This window comes from Cervus elaphus, chromosome 32 (genome assembly GCF_910594005.1).
Source record: "Cervus elaphus chromosome 32, mCerEla1.1, whole genome shotgun sequence".
NCBI lineage: Eukaryota > Metazoa > Chordata > Mammalia > Artiodactyla > Cervidae > Cervus > Cervus elaphus.
Window position 1 is genome coordinate 40,234,529 of NC_057846.1, and position 18,739 is coordinate 40,253,267.

An 18,739-nucleotide genomic window follows, 5' to 3' on the forward strand; every position below is an offset into this window, starting at 1 on the left:
GAATGTTGAGCTTTAAGCCAACTTTTTCACTCTCCTCTTTCACTTTCATCAAGAGGCTCTTTAGTTCTTCCTCACTTTCTGCCATAAGGGTGGTGTAATCTGCATATCTGAGATTATTGACATTTCTTCCGGTAGTCTTGATTCCAGCTTGTGCTTCATCCAGCTCAGCATTTCTCATGATGTACTCTGCATATAATTTAAATAAGCAGCGTGACAATATACAGCTTTGACGTACTCCTTTTCCTATTTGGAACCAGTGTGTTGTTCCATGTCCATTTCTAACTGTTGCTTCCTGACCTGCATACAGATTTCTCAAGAGGCAGGTCAGGTGGTCTGGTATGCCCATCTCTTTCAGAATTTTCCAGTTTATTGTGATCCATACAGTCAATGGCTTTGGCATAGTCAATAAAGCAGAAATATTTTTTTTTTCTGGAACTCTCTTGCTTTCTTGATGATCCAGCAGATGTTGGCAATTTGATCTCTGGTTCCTCTGCCTTTTCTAAAACCAGCTTGACTATCTGGAAGTTCATGGTTCACGTATTGCTGAAGCCTGGCTTGCAGAATTTTGAGCATTACTTTACTAACATGTAAGATGAGTGCAATTGTGTGGTCGTTTGAGCTTTCTTTGGTTTGGCCTTTCTTTGGGATTGGAATGAAAACTGACCTTTTCCAGTCCTGTGGCCACTGCTGAGTTTTCCAAATTTGCTGACTATTGAGTCCAGCACTTTCACAGCATCATCTTTTAGGATTTGAAATAGCTCAACTGGAATTACATCACCTCCACTAGCTTTGTTAGCCACTAAGGCCCACCTGACTTCACATTCTAGGATGTCTGGCTCTAGGTGAGTTATCGCATCATCATCATTATCTGGGTTGTGAAGATCTTTTTTGTACAGTTCTTCTGTGTATTCTTGCTACCTCTTCTTAATATCTTGTGCTTCTGTTAGGTCCATACCATTTCCGTCCTTTATGGAGCCCAACTTTGCATGAAATGTTCCCTTGGTATCTCTAATTTTCTTGAAGAGATCTCTAGTCTTTCCCATTCTGTTGTTTTCCTCTATTTCTTTGCATTGATCGCTGAGGAAGGCTTTCTTGAATCTCTCGTTGCTATTCTTTGGAACTCTGCATTCAAATGGGTATATCTTTTATTTTCTCCTTTTCTTTTAGCTTCTCTTCTTTTCACAGCTATTTATAAGGCCTTCTCAGACAATCATTTTGCTCTTTTGCATTTCTTTTTCTTGGGGATGGTCTTGATCCCTGTCTCCTGTATAGTGTCAGGAACCTCTGACCATAGTTCATCAGGCACTCTGTCTATCAGATCTTTGCATATCATTAGCTAGAGTTTATTTTTGTTTGGGCTTCCCTGGTGAGTCAGCAGTAAAGAATTCTGCATTGCAGGAGACGAGGGTTCTACACTGGGTCAGGAATACCCCCTGGAGAAGGAAATGGCAATGCACTCCAGTATTCTTGCCTGGGAAATCCCATGGACAGAAGAGCCTGGAGGGCTACAGTCCATGGGGTCACGAAGTCTTGGACACAGGTTAGCAACTAAACAGCAACAATTCTTTGTTTAGTTTTTTCTTTTGATAATAAAATTTACATAAAATGAAACATGGAAATTTTAAGTGTATGTTCACGGAGTTTTGAGTTTGACCCAAACCCTGTGGAGATGTCCAATTTTCCACCCCAGGAAGTTCCCTCATACCCCATCCCAGTCAGTCCCCAGCTTCTACCCCGCATTGAAGCAACCACTGTTGTGAATTTTTCCTTCATCACAATTCTGTTCCACTAGTTTTCTCTGCTCTTGAACTCAGGTAAATGGAATCATGGTGTGTGTGGTCTTGTGTCTGGCTCTTATTGTTTGGCATAGTTCTTTGAGGTTCTCCCGTGCTGTTACAGGACTCTCTGGTCTTTTCCTTTCTACTGCAGAGTAGTTTCTATTGTCTGATACCACAGTGCTTTTCCACATTCTTACTGACAGACACTGGGGCCGTTTCACGTTCCGGGTTATTATAAAGTTGCTGTGTATATTTTTGTACAGATCTTTTTTTCAACATGTTTTCATTTCTTTATAGTCATTGTCTAGAAATAGAATTACTGGGTTGTTACACATTTAGTTTTATAAGAAATTGTCAAAGTCTCCATTCCACTAATAGTGTGTGAGTGTTTTCGTTGCACTCATCCTTGCCAGCATTTGTTGTTTTCAAACTTAGTTTTAGCCACTTTGGTGGGTGTATAGTAGTATTTCATTTGGTTTAAATTAGCATTTCTTTGACTAATGATATTGAGCCATTTTTCATGTTCCTACTGGTCATTCATCTGACTTTTGTGAAGTTTCTGTTCTGTAACTCCTAACTCATTAAAAAGATGAACAACCCAATTTTTTTTAAAAGTCAAAATATTTGAACAGAAACTTCACAGAAGATGAATGGCCAGTACACACATGAAAAACTGCTCAATATCATTAGCCAGAGAAATGATAATTTAAACCAAATGAAATACTACTACACAGCCTCCAAAGTGCCTAAAGTTAAGGAAACTAAGATTCCATAAGCCACGTGATGCAGCCCCCCAAAAGAAGAAAAGGTAAAAAAATTTACTGTCATATGTTTACCTGGAAGTAAATAGTTAAAGAGTCTTGGGAACTTTGTGAAGTAATTAGCCTCCAACTAAAAAAATAAATAAATAAAATAAATAAAAAATAAATAAATTTTTTAAAAAAAGAGTCTTGGGAACCATAAGAAAGGAGTGACCCAGAGACTATGTATGGGAGAAACAGGTAGGGAGCTAGCAGGGAAGGAAGTGACCCCCCCCCCAAGTCTTAGTAAGGGCCTTTTATGAAGATGTTTAATAAGTGTGTACCATCTGGTAATTCTTAAGATGCACATGGTTCAAAGTATAACAAAGCTGACTCTGCAGAGATTTTAAATTTTGTTCAAAACACAGAGACTCATGCTATTTATGTGAATCTGGCCTTTTTTTTTTCCATGATGATGTAGCTGCTGCTTCACTATTCCTTTTCTCTCTCGGTTTTCAAGGCTTTAATAAAGTTCAAGAGTTATTTGTATTTTGAAGAAAAAGACTTTGTGGATAAAGCAGAGAAAAGCCTAAAGCAGACTCCTCACAGTGAGGTGAGTCATGGTCATTAAATGTCAGAAGTAGAAGAATTTGTTCCCTGGGCCCAAGCCCCTTGTTATGAAAGGGAGGGAACTAAGGCCCACGGCGCGGTGGGGGGATTTCTGCTGATAAAACAACAGCAGGGCCGACACACTCTCCTGCCTGCCGTGTTTGGTTCTTCCTGGGGTGCCTGCTGCCGCGAGAAGGCTCACCTGGGTTCTTGGAGGAAAGGATATAAAACAGCAGCTGAATAAGGATTGTCTGCAGGCAGTCGAGGAAGCAAGTCAGAGATACCGGTCCTTTATCAGAGCAGGGAGCAAGTGCAGAGGGGCGAACACTGGAGTAGCAGATGCTGGCCTTGCTATGTGATCTGGGGCAACATGAGCTCTGATGGCTTATTCAGTGTCTTCTAGAACTTTCCCCACCTTCCTTCTCCAGGGTTGTTGGGAATATGTTTGTCCAAGGTTACAGCACAATCAAAGAAGGGCTGGTGTATCTGAACCAACCAAAAGGGCCAAAGATAGAAGGGGAAGGGGTGGAAGAAAAGTCCTGAGCTGGGGACATTGCTCCATAAAAATGCCGTGAAGCCACCTGTAATTGACAGTAATAGAAGCAAATGTGGGAGAATACACTTAGGATTCCGGTTGTTTTAGGGAAAAGTAGTGAAGGCAAGCAGTTAATTGAGCCAGAAAATACAGTCAGATGGAACATAGCTCTTTCTGGGAAGAAGAGGTAGAGAAGAGTACTTCAGAAAAAGCAGCTTTTTCTGAAGTCCATCTCAGGTGGTTAAGAGAGAAAATTCAGGATAGTTTCAAGAGAGAAAGGACAAAGAAAGGAGAATTCCAGGACCTTGATAGAAGATCTGCAAGATTTTCAAAGTAGAAGTGCAGAAGGGAGGACTTGAGGCAAGGGAAGGGGACAAATAAATAAGCTTAAAAGGGTGTCGCTTCAAGGGGCCAGTGGAAGACCAGCTACTTTTCATAAATAGAATGAATAAGAGAAAGTGGAACTCTTTGGGGTAAGTAGCATAGGAATTCAGAAACAGATAAACGTGAGCACCTGCTGCAACAATGCATGTAGATATGCAGTGAAAAAACCTAAGGCATTGCGTAAGTGTCAGCCACTGCTGTTAAAGGCGCTGCATGCTATTCTTAGAGTTCCTTACTATTCTTAGAGTTCCTTAGACGGGCCGCCCCCAAACCGCCAGGAAGGGTCCTCCAGCAGAGTTCGTTTTAGTGTGTTCTTTTTTGAAATTCTGAAGTAAAACCATGGTTTCCGTTTCAGATAATTTTTTATAAAAATGGTGTCAATCAAGGTGTGGCTTACAAAGACATCTTTGAGGGGGTTTACTTTCCGGCCATCTCCCTGTACAAGAGCTGCACGGTACGTACCCTCTGTTCGTCCTGCAAACACAGCTCGAAAGAGATGGGTGGGCCGTCATGGCCCAAGAGCCGTGAGTCGGGTTCTAGAAGGACATGTGAAACGCCTAGGAGTGAGCAGGCAGCGTATTCCTCCTGTTCCAGAAACAGTTGAGCGCTTTAGGAAGTGTTTGCGTGGATAGATAAAGATCTCCTGGTTACTGTGCTCCACACCTTTCCTCTGGATGAGCTGCGTGGTCTGTGTTGTTCAGTGTAAAGGACATAATGTGTTTACATGCATAAATCAATTTGCTGTTACGTGTCATGATAACCTACCATCATTAGTAACTGTTGCTTATATTGATTTTTTTTTAATATGATCCAGCATGAAGGAGACTATCATTAGAGCCAGTTTAAAAAAATTTTGCAAAGGCAGTGTCTGGAAGTTTCCATGTCCTTTTACCTGTCAGTAGCCACTGCTGAAGTCATATAAGGAAATCTTTAGGTTATAAACAGAAATCAGCAAAGTCTGTTTACCTAATTCTTGATGCCTTGACCAGTTTTAGCAATTATTAATGTATATCCTTTGTTCCTGTCGTACCCTGAATATCACAGCTACTTTTAAAAGCCTCCCTTATCACGCTAAGGTTTTCACTACTTTCTTCTCTTTCTTCACGTCTGCTTGGATTGAATTTGTCCCAGGTCTCCATAAACTTTGGACCATGCTTCAAGTACCCTCCGAAGGATCTCGCGTACCGCCCCGTGAGTACCCCCGAGCCCCACTGCGAGCATCCTCGTCTCGGTTATGTCCCGCCGCAGCTGTCGTCTTGCCTCACTCTCTGTCCCTTGTTCCCCCGCAGATGAGTGACATGGGCTGGGGCGCCGTGGTGGAGCACACGCTGGCCGATGTCTTGTATCACGTGGAGACGGAAGTGGATGGGAGGCGGAGCCCCCCATGGGAGCCCTGACCAAGTCCCTTTCTCTTTGCAGACACAGACTTTCTGGGGAATTGTATGAGGGGGGTTTTGTTTTGTTTTTTAACTGTTGCAAGTTTTCCCGAAGATGCCACAGAGCAGGGCCTCTGCTGTAGTAAGTTGAAGGCCGAGTGGGACTGGGAGAGATCCCTGCCCTGCGTTACTCGCCCTTCCAGGATGGCTTTCCCTGTGGACACCACACCCCAACAGCTGCCGCCCTGGGATCCCGTAAGCGCCCCGTGCAAAGGGCTGTGCCACACACCCCGCCAGCTGAGACGCGCTGCTTCCTATGTTTCCAGAGGACGGGCTCGTCTCGTCCAGTAGCTAACTTATTTAGAGACATTTCCTTCTGTGGGCATTGCCTGCCTCCCACCTGGTTCCCAGGAAGCAGTGGGCCCGTTTCTGAGAAGAGCTGGAATCCACGACTACATTCCAAAGGAGTCTAAAAATGCTTTCCTTTTGGTGTGGGTGTGCTTTTAATTTTGAGATGAACTTTTGAACACTGGGATCTCTGAAGCTACTAGGTCCATAGGACTGTCATTGTGAAAGGCACTTGCTTGCAGCTTTAACAGTGAGAAGCTCTTCCCAAATAAAACTTGTCTTCGCGTGTGTGGCACTTTGCTTCCCTTTCAGGTTGGGGTCCACGTGCTGACCATGTTGGAAAAGTGGGAGCCCAAGGAGCCAGCATTGGCGAAAAGAGGCAGGTTTCTGTCTCCACCCCGCCAACTCAGCCACCCCGTCTGCCCTGTGAAACCAGACTCTCAAAGGCAGACGGAACTTCACAGGGCTCATGGTCTCCCTCCAGCTCTTCCCTTTGAACGTGGCTGTTGATCTGTATGGATTGTCTTCTTGCCTTGCTTCCCTTCCTTTGTATTAGCTGATGATTAAAGGGCAGGTTTCAGGGACTCCCCTGGTGGTCTGGTAGCTAAGACTCCAAGCTCCCAAGGCAGGGGGCCCCGGTTCGATCCCTGGTTAGGGAACTAGAGCCCACCTACCCCAACTATAAGATTCTGTCTGCCATAACATAAGATCCTGTGTGCTGCACGAAGACCTGGCAGAGCCAAGTAAATATTTAAAAGTGAGGGGGGCAGTTTTCAGAAGACTGAAAACTGAAATGTAAGAATGAGCCTTTCCCCTGGGGCCGCTGTGTGCTTCCCTATTCTCACTGCACCCGCCCCCAGCGTTTTTGCTGGGGGCCACACCACAGCTTGCAGGGCTTCCCCGACCAGCGGTTGGACCCGTGCCCCCTGCAGTGGCAGCATGGAGTCCTGACCACTGGGGCACCAGGCGCGTCCCCTCCCTCTTTCAGTCAGCGGCGGGGCAGTCCTTCCAGGATGGTTGCAGACTCCCCTGCATGTAACTTCCACCTAGGTTAATAGGCAGGGTGGTTCACCAAGAGGCAGTAATAGGTTGCCAAGGATCACCATATATTATGGCTGTTTGAGAAATTTCCCAAATTTCAAGCGACTGTTTGTATCAATGCAGAAGCTTTGATTATTTGTCTCCTAATGAATCACTGAGGTTCTTTGTTTTGGTCATTCTACTTCCTAACAGGAAACCCAACAGAATCAAGCTGAGGTCTGTTCATTGGTGGTGGGTGTTACAGAGCAGAAGTGGTTTTAAAGCTTTGGAACCCAGAGTGTGAAGAACTCTGTAAATGAGGGTAGTATTATTTAGAGGAAGCTGGGGGTAAATTTTTTGTAATATAAGTGACCATATAAATGACATGTAAAAAAAGTTGTGCACCCACTCTTCTATTTAAATGATGAAATCAGGGTTTTGTACATTTCACTTTCATAAATTGAAGGTTATAGAAATAATGGTTTTACCTGTTTATGCATCGTATTGTGTGCATGTGTGATAGGGTTCATTTGAAGGGCTGCAGGAATACCCACTTTTCATACAGTTCTATATAAAACAGTCTCTGTAAGCAGGTCATCACTGACAACTCATTTTATTCCAATGAAAAACAAGTGAGAAAAGATCTCCCCAGGCCCCTCAAAGACACAGTTGCATAGTTTGAAAAAGGCAAACATGGTGTGTGTTGAAAGCCTGTTTCTTCACTGTCAGCCTGTTCTCTTGAAACCAGAGCAAGTGTTGCTATACACACCTTTCAACAAGCAACCCTTTCTCTTAGCTGGGAGTGGAGAATTCGGTTCTAGAAATACTTCCACAATTACTCCTTCTCACTCTGAAGCTTCCAGGCTAGATAAACATAATTTCATCTATGCCAAAAACAGACTACTAAGAAACAGAATAAATATTAATAAATACCTGCATCAGTTGTACAGTCTCAATGCCTCAATAAATACCAGCATTTCTGCCACTGCTAATTTGTTCAATAAATTAGCTAGCATGACTTTCCACATGGTGTAAATGCTGTTAGCACTGGAATGGAAACACTTCAGGTGATAATGGTTGGGTTTTCATCCTGCATATGTATTTTAGCCAGATAACCCCATCTCAATTTAGATGTTTAGAGCACCAATTCTCAGACCTTGGAAAGGGATTTTGCTGTCATGCTAACACACCTTCCAGCCATCTCCTCCAATATAGTAAGACGTTGACCTGTTAAAGCAGAGAAATTGGCAGCCCCAAGTCAAGCTAAGAGGACAGAATAGACTCCAAACTAAAGATTCAGTTCCCTTTTCAGATCTAAACAAGCAACTAATGGGGAATAGTAAAACTTGCTTTTATTTTCTCTTAGTCACTCGCTTTTGGTTCTGTCCTAATTAGGTAAATAAAAATCATCTTCCAATGCCCATTAATCAGCTACCAGCTATAGAGTTCTTTTAAGAACTGATCTAGTCTTGTGCTTATTGTCCAAAGTAAATTTTTATGAAAGATTCTGGTAACAGATCCTACATAATTGAAAGACTTAAGTCCCCTGGAGTTTTTCCTTTGAATGAAGTAAGATTTAATTTAACTAATTAAAATCTTTATCCATGGCTCCTTTAGTATGAGCTTGCCATTTACTAACATGGATTTTAAAAGTAGAATTTTAAATCGGGTACAGACTAACTGAAAGTTTTTCTGTGAGTTACAATTCTTTATTCTGACTCCTGTCATGGAAGAAGTACGGGAATCAGTCTAATAATTAGTTCTGTATTTTTTCGTAAGGTCACTTGAACTAGAGCTCTAGAAGCCGTCTGCTCTGGGAGTTGCTTGCTCTTCGGTGCAGCTGTCCACCCACTTGGCAGAGGAGCAGAGGGTTGCAGGAGGCCCTGTATGAGACCTCTGTCTGCACACATTGCCCGCAGACCTCTTGACCTCCTCAAGCTTGAAGGCCTGGTCCTTGTATTCCCTAACTGGTAGCATTTTCAAGATATTTTTAGGTAGACGCTGTCAGGACCCAGAAGAAAAAGTTTCACAAAAAAAAGTTTCACAAATGTTTTGAGACCTTAAGCTTCATTTTACAGCTCATCAGTGAATGAAGTTGGAACAGCCTTGTCCCCATTCTCTTGGTACTAAAATGCTACCAATCTGAGCTGTAGTATCTTATTGAAAATGCACCACCACCCCATCCCACCATCCTCAGATAAGATCTTTAACAGATTTACAGATTTGTAGGCTCCCAGCAGGGACCTCCTCGTGAGCCCGCAAACCCGTTCAGCTGGGAGCCCATGGAGCAGCAGGCTGGCCTTCAACACCTGGCTTCAGGAGCGGGGCAGGACTCCAGGCGCTTGCGCAGGTGATTGGCAAAATCCACCTGGGTCTGCGAGAGGACCTGGTTGATGATGGTCTTCGGCAGCCATCCCTAGAGTCAAAGTTAGAAGAATTTGGCCATCTTGTGATTGACGTCCCACCCTAGACACCGCCGGTCCCTATCACACACCTGGTGGGTTGCCTAGGCTTGGTCTTGCAGCCCTGTTGGGAGGTGTGCCCTCTCAGGGGCTGGAAGACTGCTTTACTGCCCTGCTGTCAGGACCATGTCAGAAGCATGGGATTAGTTGTCCAGACAGATTGCAGCCCTGTCTTCCCTATGGTGTGACCGTGAGCTAGCTACCATACCTTTGGGGGCCTAAGTTTCCTTCTTTCTGATATAACTACCGAGATGAAATTTGATAAGAAAAGTAAGAGGGGGAAAAAAAAAAAAGTAAGAGGGAGCCATTGCAGGCTTCTGAGATGAAGGAATAGCAGGCCATCACCCGTTTGTTCCCGCTGCAGCAGTCTGCTTCTCTCAAAATGGAGAATTCTTCATGTTCTTGTGGGCTGATGTGGGAGGGCTGTGTTACTCAGTGGTGTCCTACTTTTTGCAAACCCATGGATTGGAGCCCACCAGACTCTGTCCATGGAATTCTCCAGGCAAGAATACTGGAGTGGGTAGCCATTCCCTTCTCCAGGGGATCTTCCCACCCAGGGACTGAACCCAGGTCTCCCGCATTGCAGGCGGGTTCTGTACCATCTGAGCCACCAGGGACGCCGGTGGTAGGGGTAAGAGCCTACTTTGCTCACCACCCCCTTGGCCCCCTCCCGTGCCCCTTACCTTGAGGTCAATGCTGAGCAGCCAGGTGAGTTTGGTCCTTGAGGGACTTCCAGCCAGGGGGCGGAGCACCATGCAGGTGGGGCCATGCTCAGCTCTGCCAGGTGAAGACACATCAGGTCAAGAGGACAAGCCCAAGTTCTTGAATGCTGGCTAGTTATATTACCCACATTCCTCATGGACCTCATCTTTTTTTAAGTCTCATCGGAGAAGTACTACTTGCCAAGGGTGAGATTTAACAGTTGGCAGGGTCACCAGCTTGTCAGAACAAAGGCCAGCTGGAGCCTGGAGGCCTGCAAAGCCTCTCGGTTGGGATAACGGGGAGGTCGGGAAAGGGTCCAGGGTGGCGCTGGGGGCCCCGGAAACTATGATGGCAACTGTTCTAAGTGGTACGGACTCGGTTTTCATCAACATTACAGTCGGACCTGAGCATACCAGCTAAACAGCAGCCCTACCTCTAGTTTTAGAAAATTACTAAGGTTCTTAAACTTGCTGGGAGGGTCAGGGCAACCTGGCTATAGAAGTTTGGCCAAAAAAAAAAAAAAAAAAAAAGTTTGGCCAATCTTGTCTTCCTCCCCTGCTATGGAAAATAAGACAGAGGGTAGGAACCAAGGGTTGGATCCTTGAAGCCAAGGATTCATCACACACTTGGCAGGCACGTGTCCCCAGGCTGTGTTAGAAAAGGGAGCTTTGGGGCTTCCCTGGTGGTCCAGTGGCTAAGACTCCACGTTCCCAGTGCAGGGGACCTGGGTTCGATCCCTGATAGGGAATTAGATCCCACGTGCTGCAACTAAGACCCAGCCCACCTAAATAAATTAATGGGAGCTTTGGGGGCTGCTGCCAGTATTACCTGATGACACCCTTCTGCTGGGGCATCTCCTCGTAGAGTGTGGCTGTGCCAGCCAGCACGCACATGGAGCCCCGGCGCTTGGTACAGCGCACACTCACGAAGTCTCGGGGCCCCACGAGGTTTCCTGCCGCCTCTGCAGCCAACTCGTGAGTGATGACCGTGTCTTTTCCAATCTTCTGCAGGACCTGCCAGGCCACAGGGAACCAGAGACACTACTCAGCCAGGTAGGGGGAGAGGCACCACCCCCAGCTCGCCACAGCCCCCTTCCGACTGCTGCAGCCGCCCTTCCTACTGGCCCTCCCCACCTTGATCTCCTTGACATTGGGGTTCCACTCGCCCATGGCCTCCATGCGCTCCACAAGCTCTTCGTAAAGCCTCTCCATGGGCTGGTCCACCACCACCTCCAACCGGAATACCTTGCCCACGTCGGGGATCACTTTACTCAGCACCTCGTCCCCATTGGCCTGTCGGTGAGGAGAGAGGAGCCCCGGGGAAATGTTAGAGGAAAAGTATTCCCAGAGTAGGACACATACAGTGCCTGGCAAGGCAGGGGGGGAACAGCCAGGGGAACTCTAGGCTGAACCCGAAGGAGCCTGGAACCGTCCTTGATAAAGGCAGGGGAGGTCTTATTTCCTGCCACCAGCCTTTTTCATCTGCTGTGGACTGGAGAGGTAGCCTGCCTGTCCCCTGGGCCCTTTTTTCTTGAGGATCAATGTATTTTCTTAAATACTGATATGCATTTATTTGTCTAGATAAAAATCAGAATTATCTTGTAAGATTTTCAACAAACCTGCGTTAGGTTTTTGATTGAGATTAACTTGGAGAAAATAAACATGTTTCACTACAGAGTCCTCCCACATCTGGGGGGTAAATGTTGACAGGGGTGGGTAGGTCCACCTGAGAAGGCCCTTACTTGACTTCAGAAGCTCAAAGATCCTGAGAGAGAGATTCATTTGGGAGTGAAGAAAGTGGTCTGCAACCAGCTAATTTCACAGAGGTTTTTTGTTTTTGTTTTTTTTTTATCAGTCCAATCCCTCATTTTACACCAGAAGAATGTATGGCCAGAGAAGGTCAGCGAGTAGCCCCAGGACCCTTAGCAAGAGCATTCCTGGGCCCAGGTCCCAGATTTCCTGACTCCCAAACTCGTAGTCTGTTAACACAGAGAACCTGGAGAAGGAAAGACCTCGCCTGAACTTTGGCCAGTGGGCGGCTTGTGAACTTGCCTCGAGAATAGAGCCAAGTCTCGGTAGAGCCATCGGCCTTTGACCTGCGCCTTGTTCCCGCGCCCCGTGAAAGGGCAGTGCTCAGGAGCGGCGCACACCAGAGGGCCTTGGCCTGCTGTATTCCAGGCCAGCCCTGTCACAGGTGGGCTCAGGTCACCCCTGCAAGGTCAGCAAGGAGGTGGGCTAAGAGTGCTTCGGCCCTGGAACTTCTGACCAGGGGATGAGGCCTCTCCTGACCCCAGAGTCGCTACTGCATGGTCTGAGTGGGCTTACGGCGCATCCTGGAGGGGAGCTAAGGACTCGGGGACAGCTTTTCTCAAACGCAAGTCTCCAGAACGTCTTTGATGGAGGACGGGGGTAACCGGGGTATATTCTTGGGGAACGAGAATTCAAACTGCTTACTGGGGATTCCCTGGTGGCTCAGTGGTAAAGAATCCGCCTGCCAATGCAAGAGACACGGGTTCGATCCCTGGTTTGGGAAAATCCCACATGCCGGGGGCAACCAAGCCCGTACACCACGACTGCTGCGCCTGCAGCTCTACAGCCCAGCAGATGCAACTACTGAAGCTCGCACGCCCTGGAGCCTGTGCTCTGCAATGATAGACGCCATGGCCAGGAGAAGCCCACGTACCGCAACTAGAGAGCAACCGCTGCCCGCTGCAACTAGAGAAAGCGATGAGGCGCTCCCAGCAATGAAGACCGAGGGCAGCCAAATTAAAAAGGAAAAAAAAACAACTGCCTGCTGCCCAGTGACTACTGCTCGAGGCTGGACTTCTGAGAGGAGCAGAGACTGTAGCTGGCCTTGAGGATGGCACGATAACAGCGAGGAGGTGTGGGTTCCTCTGTGGCCCCCTTACCTGCCGGCTCTCCTTCTTCCAGCCCTCCTGGTCTCTGATGATGCCCAGGGCCTTCTGCATGGCCTCCTCTCCCTGCTGGATATAGGCCAGCTCTTGGTCGCTGTAGAGAGGGTCTTCCAGCTGAGAACCTGGATGCAAAGCCAAGGAGATACTGAACGTCTAGCCTCCTGCCAGTTTCACCCTTTGGATCCCCGAAGAGCCCAGACCAAAGTCACAGGGTCCCAGTCACAGGTTGAGTTAGACACAGGGATCTGGCTGTGAAAAACGCCATTCCCATAGAGGGAGTGAGGAAGGTGGGGAGTGAGGGGACGGGATCTGGGAGACCACAGCCACACACACACTTGCACTCGGGAGCCCCCTGCCACTGGCAGAAGCCCAGAAACCTCAGCTCTTACCTAGCAGAGAGCCGCGACGCCGAACCTGGTTAATCCACACAGCTGGGGCCGGGCCCCCCAGGGCCCTCCGGTTCAGCTCCTGGCCGATGGCCAGCACGGCCTGCTGCCGCAGCCCTGCCAGAAATGGAGGGAAATTGTTGCTTAGGAGCAGGAAAGGCTCTTAGAAATGGACCCTTCCATCTTTCCTCTCATCACAGAGGAGGAAGGTGGCCTGGAGGGAAAGTGACTTGATCAGGAAGGATTCCCAGAGGGATGACTCCAGGGCCCAGAAACCTGCCTTCTGTCTCACTGGCCCCACCTGGAAGGGGGGGCCACACCCAGGCTGGCTGAAGTTGCCCAACCAAAACATCCCACTGTTGCAGACACCCCGTCCCCTGAGGTCTGTGAGAATAACTGCTCCATGTGCCTGGGGCGGGTGGGGGGTGGGTCTTTCTGATTTAGGGAGAATAGTTCCATGACGGTGCAGGTCTTCCAAGGGCAGCTTCTATCTAAACAGTAGCCGGTTGAGCCCAATGTAATTGGAAAGGACTCATTTAGATTGCTCTGTGGTCCCTTGAGGGGATTGACTCAAATGACTCTGGGTCCTGCAGGAACCGATTTCCACCTCCTGACTGTATGATGCTGATAAAGAGCCCCCCCCACACCCCCCACATGCTCTTGTCCTACTCCCCTTTCTTTTTCTTCTCTCCCTCTCCTGCCTATCAGCTCTCAGGCTTGCCAACACGGGGGCTTGGAGTCTGGGCTCCCCACCTCCGCCACTGTGGCCAGATTTCCCTGGCACCCTTGGTACCCATCCTAGAGGAAGGCAAAGTCAGGTAGAAGCCCAGATGGCTTGGAGCCCTGCAGGGGAGGCCAGGGGTGACTGAGCCTGGAAGGCGCCTTTGTGTCTAGCTCAATTCTTCAGTGAGGGGGTGGGGGGGTGTTGAGGTGCAGAAGGTGAGCGGCTTGCCCAGGCTGCCTCCATGAGAGGCACAGCTGGGGCCAGATCCTGAGTGGCCTGCCCCTGAGCCATGCCCTTTCCCCATTGGACCCTGCCGAGTTCCTGGCCACCCAGATGAGGTCCTTGGGAGCTCACCCTTCATGCTGCGCACGTGTCTGTAGGAGCTCCCGGCACACAGCTTAAACGTCGCGAGGAACATCTTTCCTGGCAGTAGGAGCAGGTGTGGAATCCGGCGGGGATGCTGAGGGCTCCTGCTGTGGCCTCTGGTCCCGGAGGATGGCTGCTCCTGTCCTTCCTCAGCCCGTCAGGGTTGTGGCCTCGGGCCCTGCAGCTGTGGCCAGACTGTGCATTTCTGCGCCTTAAATACCTCCAGCTGAAGGCTGTGTTTCATCATTGGGAGATAAAAAAGCCATCACTCAGCGTGGAAAGGAAGGAACCAAGGATAGAGAGATTGCCTCACCAGGAGACTTTGGCCATTTGCGGGGAGCTGGGGTGGAGAGGGAGGGGGCGGAAAGGGGAAGGGAGGTTGGTCCTGGCCGGGATGGATGGAGGGGAGAGAAAAGGGAGAAGCAGAGGTCAAGGCAATTTAGAAGAAAAGTATGCACATGTGACATTAATTGGCCAGCAGCCTGCTGTTTAGAACATGATTCTGTAGCTGTCCCCTGCTCAGAAATTCCAGGTTTAACAGGTCCAGAATTGAGGCTGTGAAACCCGTATTTTAAAAAATAAGCCTGAGGTGATCACCATGAAGGTATTCTATCAACTGTACTCTAGACTTTGAGGAACTCTGCCCTAGGAGAGTACTCAGGGCCTCTGCTGGGTGCTGGCAGAGGCCACCCCACACCAGTTCTACACGAATCAAGTGTAGGCCCCTGTGGTCACTGACCTATAGTAATCCTGGAAAGAAATTAGGAAGAAGATAAGGATGAGGCAATTTGTGCTCTGAGAAACAGGGAAAATTAGTCCTTCGATAGTTACCAATATTATTGTGTTTTGTTTTTTGGCTGCACGGTGCAAAAACAGGCAAAATGAGCCCTTAGAGAGTTAATAATATTATCATTTTTTTTGGCTCCACCATGCATCATGTGGAATCTTAGTTCCCCATCCAGGGATCAAACCCTTGCCCCCTTCATTGGGAGCACAGAGTCTTAACCCCCGGACCACCAGGGAAGCCTCAATATTATAACATTATCAAGATAAATTTTTTTAGGAGTGTGGATTCTTACATCTTCTCATACTAAAATCATGAACAGAGAAACCCATTGCTGGTGACCAGGAGCAAACTTCTGCCAAAACGTGAGCTTGAGTGTCGGTACCCGCCCCCCTCACCTAAATCCCACATACGCTGACCTCCCCAGGCCCTTGGCCAATTCAGAGCAGTCCCTCTGTGATTTCTGAGAGGCCGTCTCCCAGGGTCAAGTCCTCAGGAAGCCCCCAAATAAAGCGGAAACTCACAGCTCTCTGGTTGTGCCTTTTTGTTTTTCGGTCAGCAGCCTTGGTGACTGTGGAGGAGGACAGAGCTGGCTTCTCTCCTTGGCCTGAACTCGGTGAGGGTCCGGAGCCTTGAAAGTACATGCCAGTCCTCAGCGAGTCCAGATAAATTGGGATAAGTTTCTCCTGGTTCTCAGATCTTCCGGTTTGGGGTTGATAATGCTGAGTTTTATCTGGTGGCGTGTAACAGGTACCTGGTCCCCAGTTGAGAGGTACTGGGAGAGTGCCCCCCAAGTTCTGCCTCCCAGAAAGGTGCTGGGATCTGCTTAGCTGAAAGACACTGAATTGTCTAGAGTGAGTGAGGTTGGCCTAATGTCTTTTCTCAGGCTAAACAAAGAATGTCAGAAAGCCAACCTCATACACCCCAGCCAGATTCATGTAAAATACATAAGGAACTTACTCTTCTTAAGTACTTATTTAATTGGGATCTGAAGGAAATGTCACCCTGAAAATTGTCAAAACGAAACTCTTCCTTTTTTTTTTTTTAATTATTCATTCGTTTTATTATTTAGATTCTACATATAAGCCTTTGTCTTTCTCTGTCTGAATTATTTCACTTAGCTTAATACCTTCCAGGTCCATCCATGTGGTTGTGAAAGTTTATTCTTTTTTCTGGTTGAGTAGTATTCCACATCTTCTTTATTCATTTGTTGATGGACATTCAGGTTGCTTCCATGTCTTAGCTGTTGTACATAATGCTGCCTAGGAACATGGGGACACATGTTATTTTTCGAGTTAGTGTTTTTGTTTTTTGTTTGTTAAATGTTTTATTTTATATTGGAGTATAGCCAATTAACAATGTTGTAATAGTTTCAGGTGGACCGCAAAGGGACTCAGTCATACATATACATGTATCCATTCTCCCCCAAACTCCCTTCCCCTCCAGGCTGCCATGTAATATTGAGCAGAGTTCCCTGTGCTATACAGTGGGTCCTTGTTGGTTATCCTTTTTTATTCGTTTATCACAAATTTAATAGTTTATTTTAGGAGAGGAATCATTTCACTTGCTTCAGGTGAAGTTCTGTTTCACACACTGCAGGCACCTAGCAAAGAAAACAAACATCTCAAAGTCTCCTTGTCACTTATTTAGTTGCTCGGTCATGTCCAACTCTTTTGTGACCCCACAGACAGTAGACTGCCAGCCTCCTCTGTCCATAGGATTTCCCAGGCAAGCACACTGCAGTGGGTTGTCATTTTCTTCTCCAGGGGATCTTCCTGACCCAGGGATCGAACCCATGCCTCTTTCATTGCAGGCGGGTTTTTTATCACTGAGCCACCGTGAAAGCCCCTTCCCTGCCACTTGTTGTTGCTCTTGTTGTTTGGCTGCTAAGTACCACTTAGCACAACAAAGAGGAGGACAGGGGAAGCAACGAGAGCATTCCACCCAAGTCTGTTCCAGTTGCACACGAGAGAAATTTTGCCTTGGGTCCAGGGCAGCCGACGGCACTCTCGCTAGGTAGTGTCTCCTGGAGCACCCTTTTCAGCCTCAAACCGAGGCTGAGACTGCACCACGTATGGACATTTCATCACAGAGATCCTTCCACTCAACATCTTTAGATGATGGCTTTCACGTGACTTCTTTCAGAATCCACAGACAACATTTTTAATTCGTTTCAGGTCTCCATTCATGACTTTTAAGCTTTAACCTCCTGGTCTGCCTCTCACTGTCTCTGCATACGCTAAAAAAAGGCTGCTGCCAAAGGCACGAATTTGTTGGCCTGGCTGGGACCAGACTGGTTATCCATTGTAAATAAAATAGTGTGTATGTGTCTATCTCAAACTTCCCAGATATCCCTTCCCCCAACCTTCCCCCTCTGGTATCCGTAAGAGTGTTTTTGTTTTGTCTGGAAAAATACCCAGGAGTGGAATTGCTGGAAGTGATGTGTTAAGTCACTCAGTCATATCTGACCCCATGGACTCTAGCCCTCCAGGCTCCTCTGTCCATGGGATTCTCCAGGCAAGAAGACTGGAGTGGGTTGCCATTCCCTCCTCCAGGGGATCTTCCCAACCCAGGGATAGAACCTGCATCTCCTGCATTGCAGGCAGATTCTTTACCATTTGAACCACCAGGGAAGCCCATGGAATTGCTGGGTCGTATGGTAAGTAGTTCTATTTTTAGTTTTTTGATGAAATTCCATACAGTTTCTCACAGTGGCTGCACCAAGTTACATTCCCATTGTCAGTGTACAAGGGTTCCCTTTTCTCCACATTCTCACTCGTATTTGTTACTTATGGTTTTTTTGATGATAGCCATCCAGATAGGTGTCAGGTGGTATCTTGTGGTTTTGACTTGCTTTTCTCTGAAAATTAGTAATGTTGAGCATTTGTTTCTGTGTCTGTTGGTCATCTGTATGTCTTCTTTGAAAAGTATTTATTCAGGTCTTCTATCCATTTTTAAATTGAGTCCTTTTTTTTTGATACTGAGTTGGATGAGCATATATATTAGATGAGTTTTTACATACTGGATGTTAACGCTTTATGAGTCATATCATATCTATCTTCTCACATTCAGTAAGTTGTCTTTTAGTTTTGTTGATGGTTTCCTTTGTTGTGTAAAACCTTTTAAAATTAATTAATTAATTTTTAATTGAAGGATAATTGCTTTACAGAATTGTGTGGGTTTCTGCCAAAACATCTACATGAATCAGCCGTAAGTACACATATGTCCCCTCCCTATATGCAAAAACCTTTGAATCTAACTAGATGTCATGAATCTTTGCTTTTGTTTCCTTTGCTTTAGGAGACAGATCCAAAAATAAATATCGCTTCAATTTTATGTCACAGAGCATTCTACCTAACTTTTCTTGTATGAGTTTTGTTGTTTCCAGTCTTACATTTAGGTCTTTAATCCATTTTGAGTTTATTTTTGTATTTGGTGTAAGAAAATGTTCTAATTTCATTCTTTTCCAGTTTTCTCAGTACCGCTTATTGAGGAGACTCTGTTCTCCACTGTACATTCTTTTTCTTTTTTTTTAAATTTATTTTTTTAAACTCTTTTTATTTTTTTCCACTGTATATTCTTAAAAATCTTTGCCGTAGATTAATCGACCA

At 46.7% G+C, this 18,739-nt stretch overlaps 2 protein-coding genes across 2 annotated transcripts in view; one reads left to right on the plus strand and one right to left on the minus strand.

The window, feature by feature from the left end:
- ASH2L (ASH2 like, histone lysine methyltransferase complex subunit) overlaps positions 1-6,065 on the plus strand; it is a 29,886-nt gene extending 23,821 nt beyond the window's left edge. The window contains exons 13-16 of the mRNA XM_043893739.1: positions 3,039-3,131; positions 4,402-4,500; positions 5,178-5,237; positions 5,336-6,065. Coding sequence (XP_043749674.1) covers positions 3,039-3,131; positions 4,402-4,500; positions 5,178-5,237; positions 5,336-5,443 — 360 coding nt within the window. The 3' untranslated portion in view covers positions 5,444-6,065. The remainder of the gene's footprint in view (positions 1-3,038; positions 3,132-4,401; positions 4,501-5,177; positions 5,238-5,335) is intronic.
- Positions 6,066-7,387: 1,322 nt separating this feature from the next.
- STAR (steroidogenic acute regulatory protein) lies at positions 7,388-14,674 on the minus strand. The gene is made up of 7 exons (XM_043893741.1): positions 14,333-14,674; positions 13,258-13,371; positions 12,863-12,990; positions 11,088-11,246; positions 10,783-10,967; positions 9,936-10,029; positions 7,388-9,206 (listed from the first exon to the last, which is right to left on the minus strand). The coding sequence occupies exons 1-7, from the start codon at positions 14,394-14,396 to the stop codon at positions 9,093-9,095; spliced, it is 858 nt and encodes a 285-aa protein (XP_043749676.1). The 5' UTR covers positions 14,397-14,674; the 3' UTR covers positions 7,388-9,092.
- Positions 14,675-18,739: the final 4,065 nt, after the last annotated feature.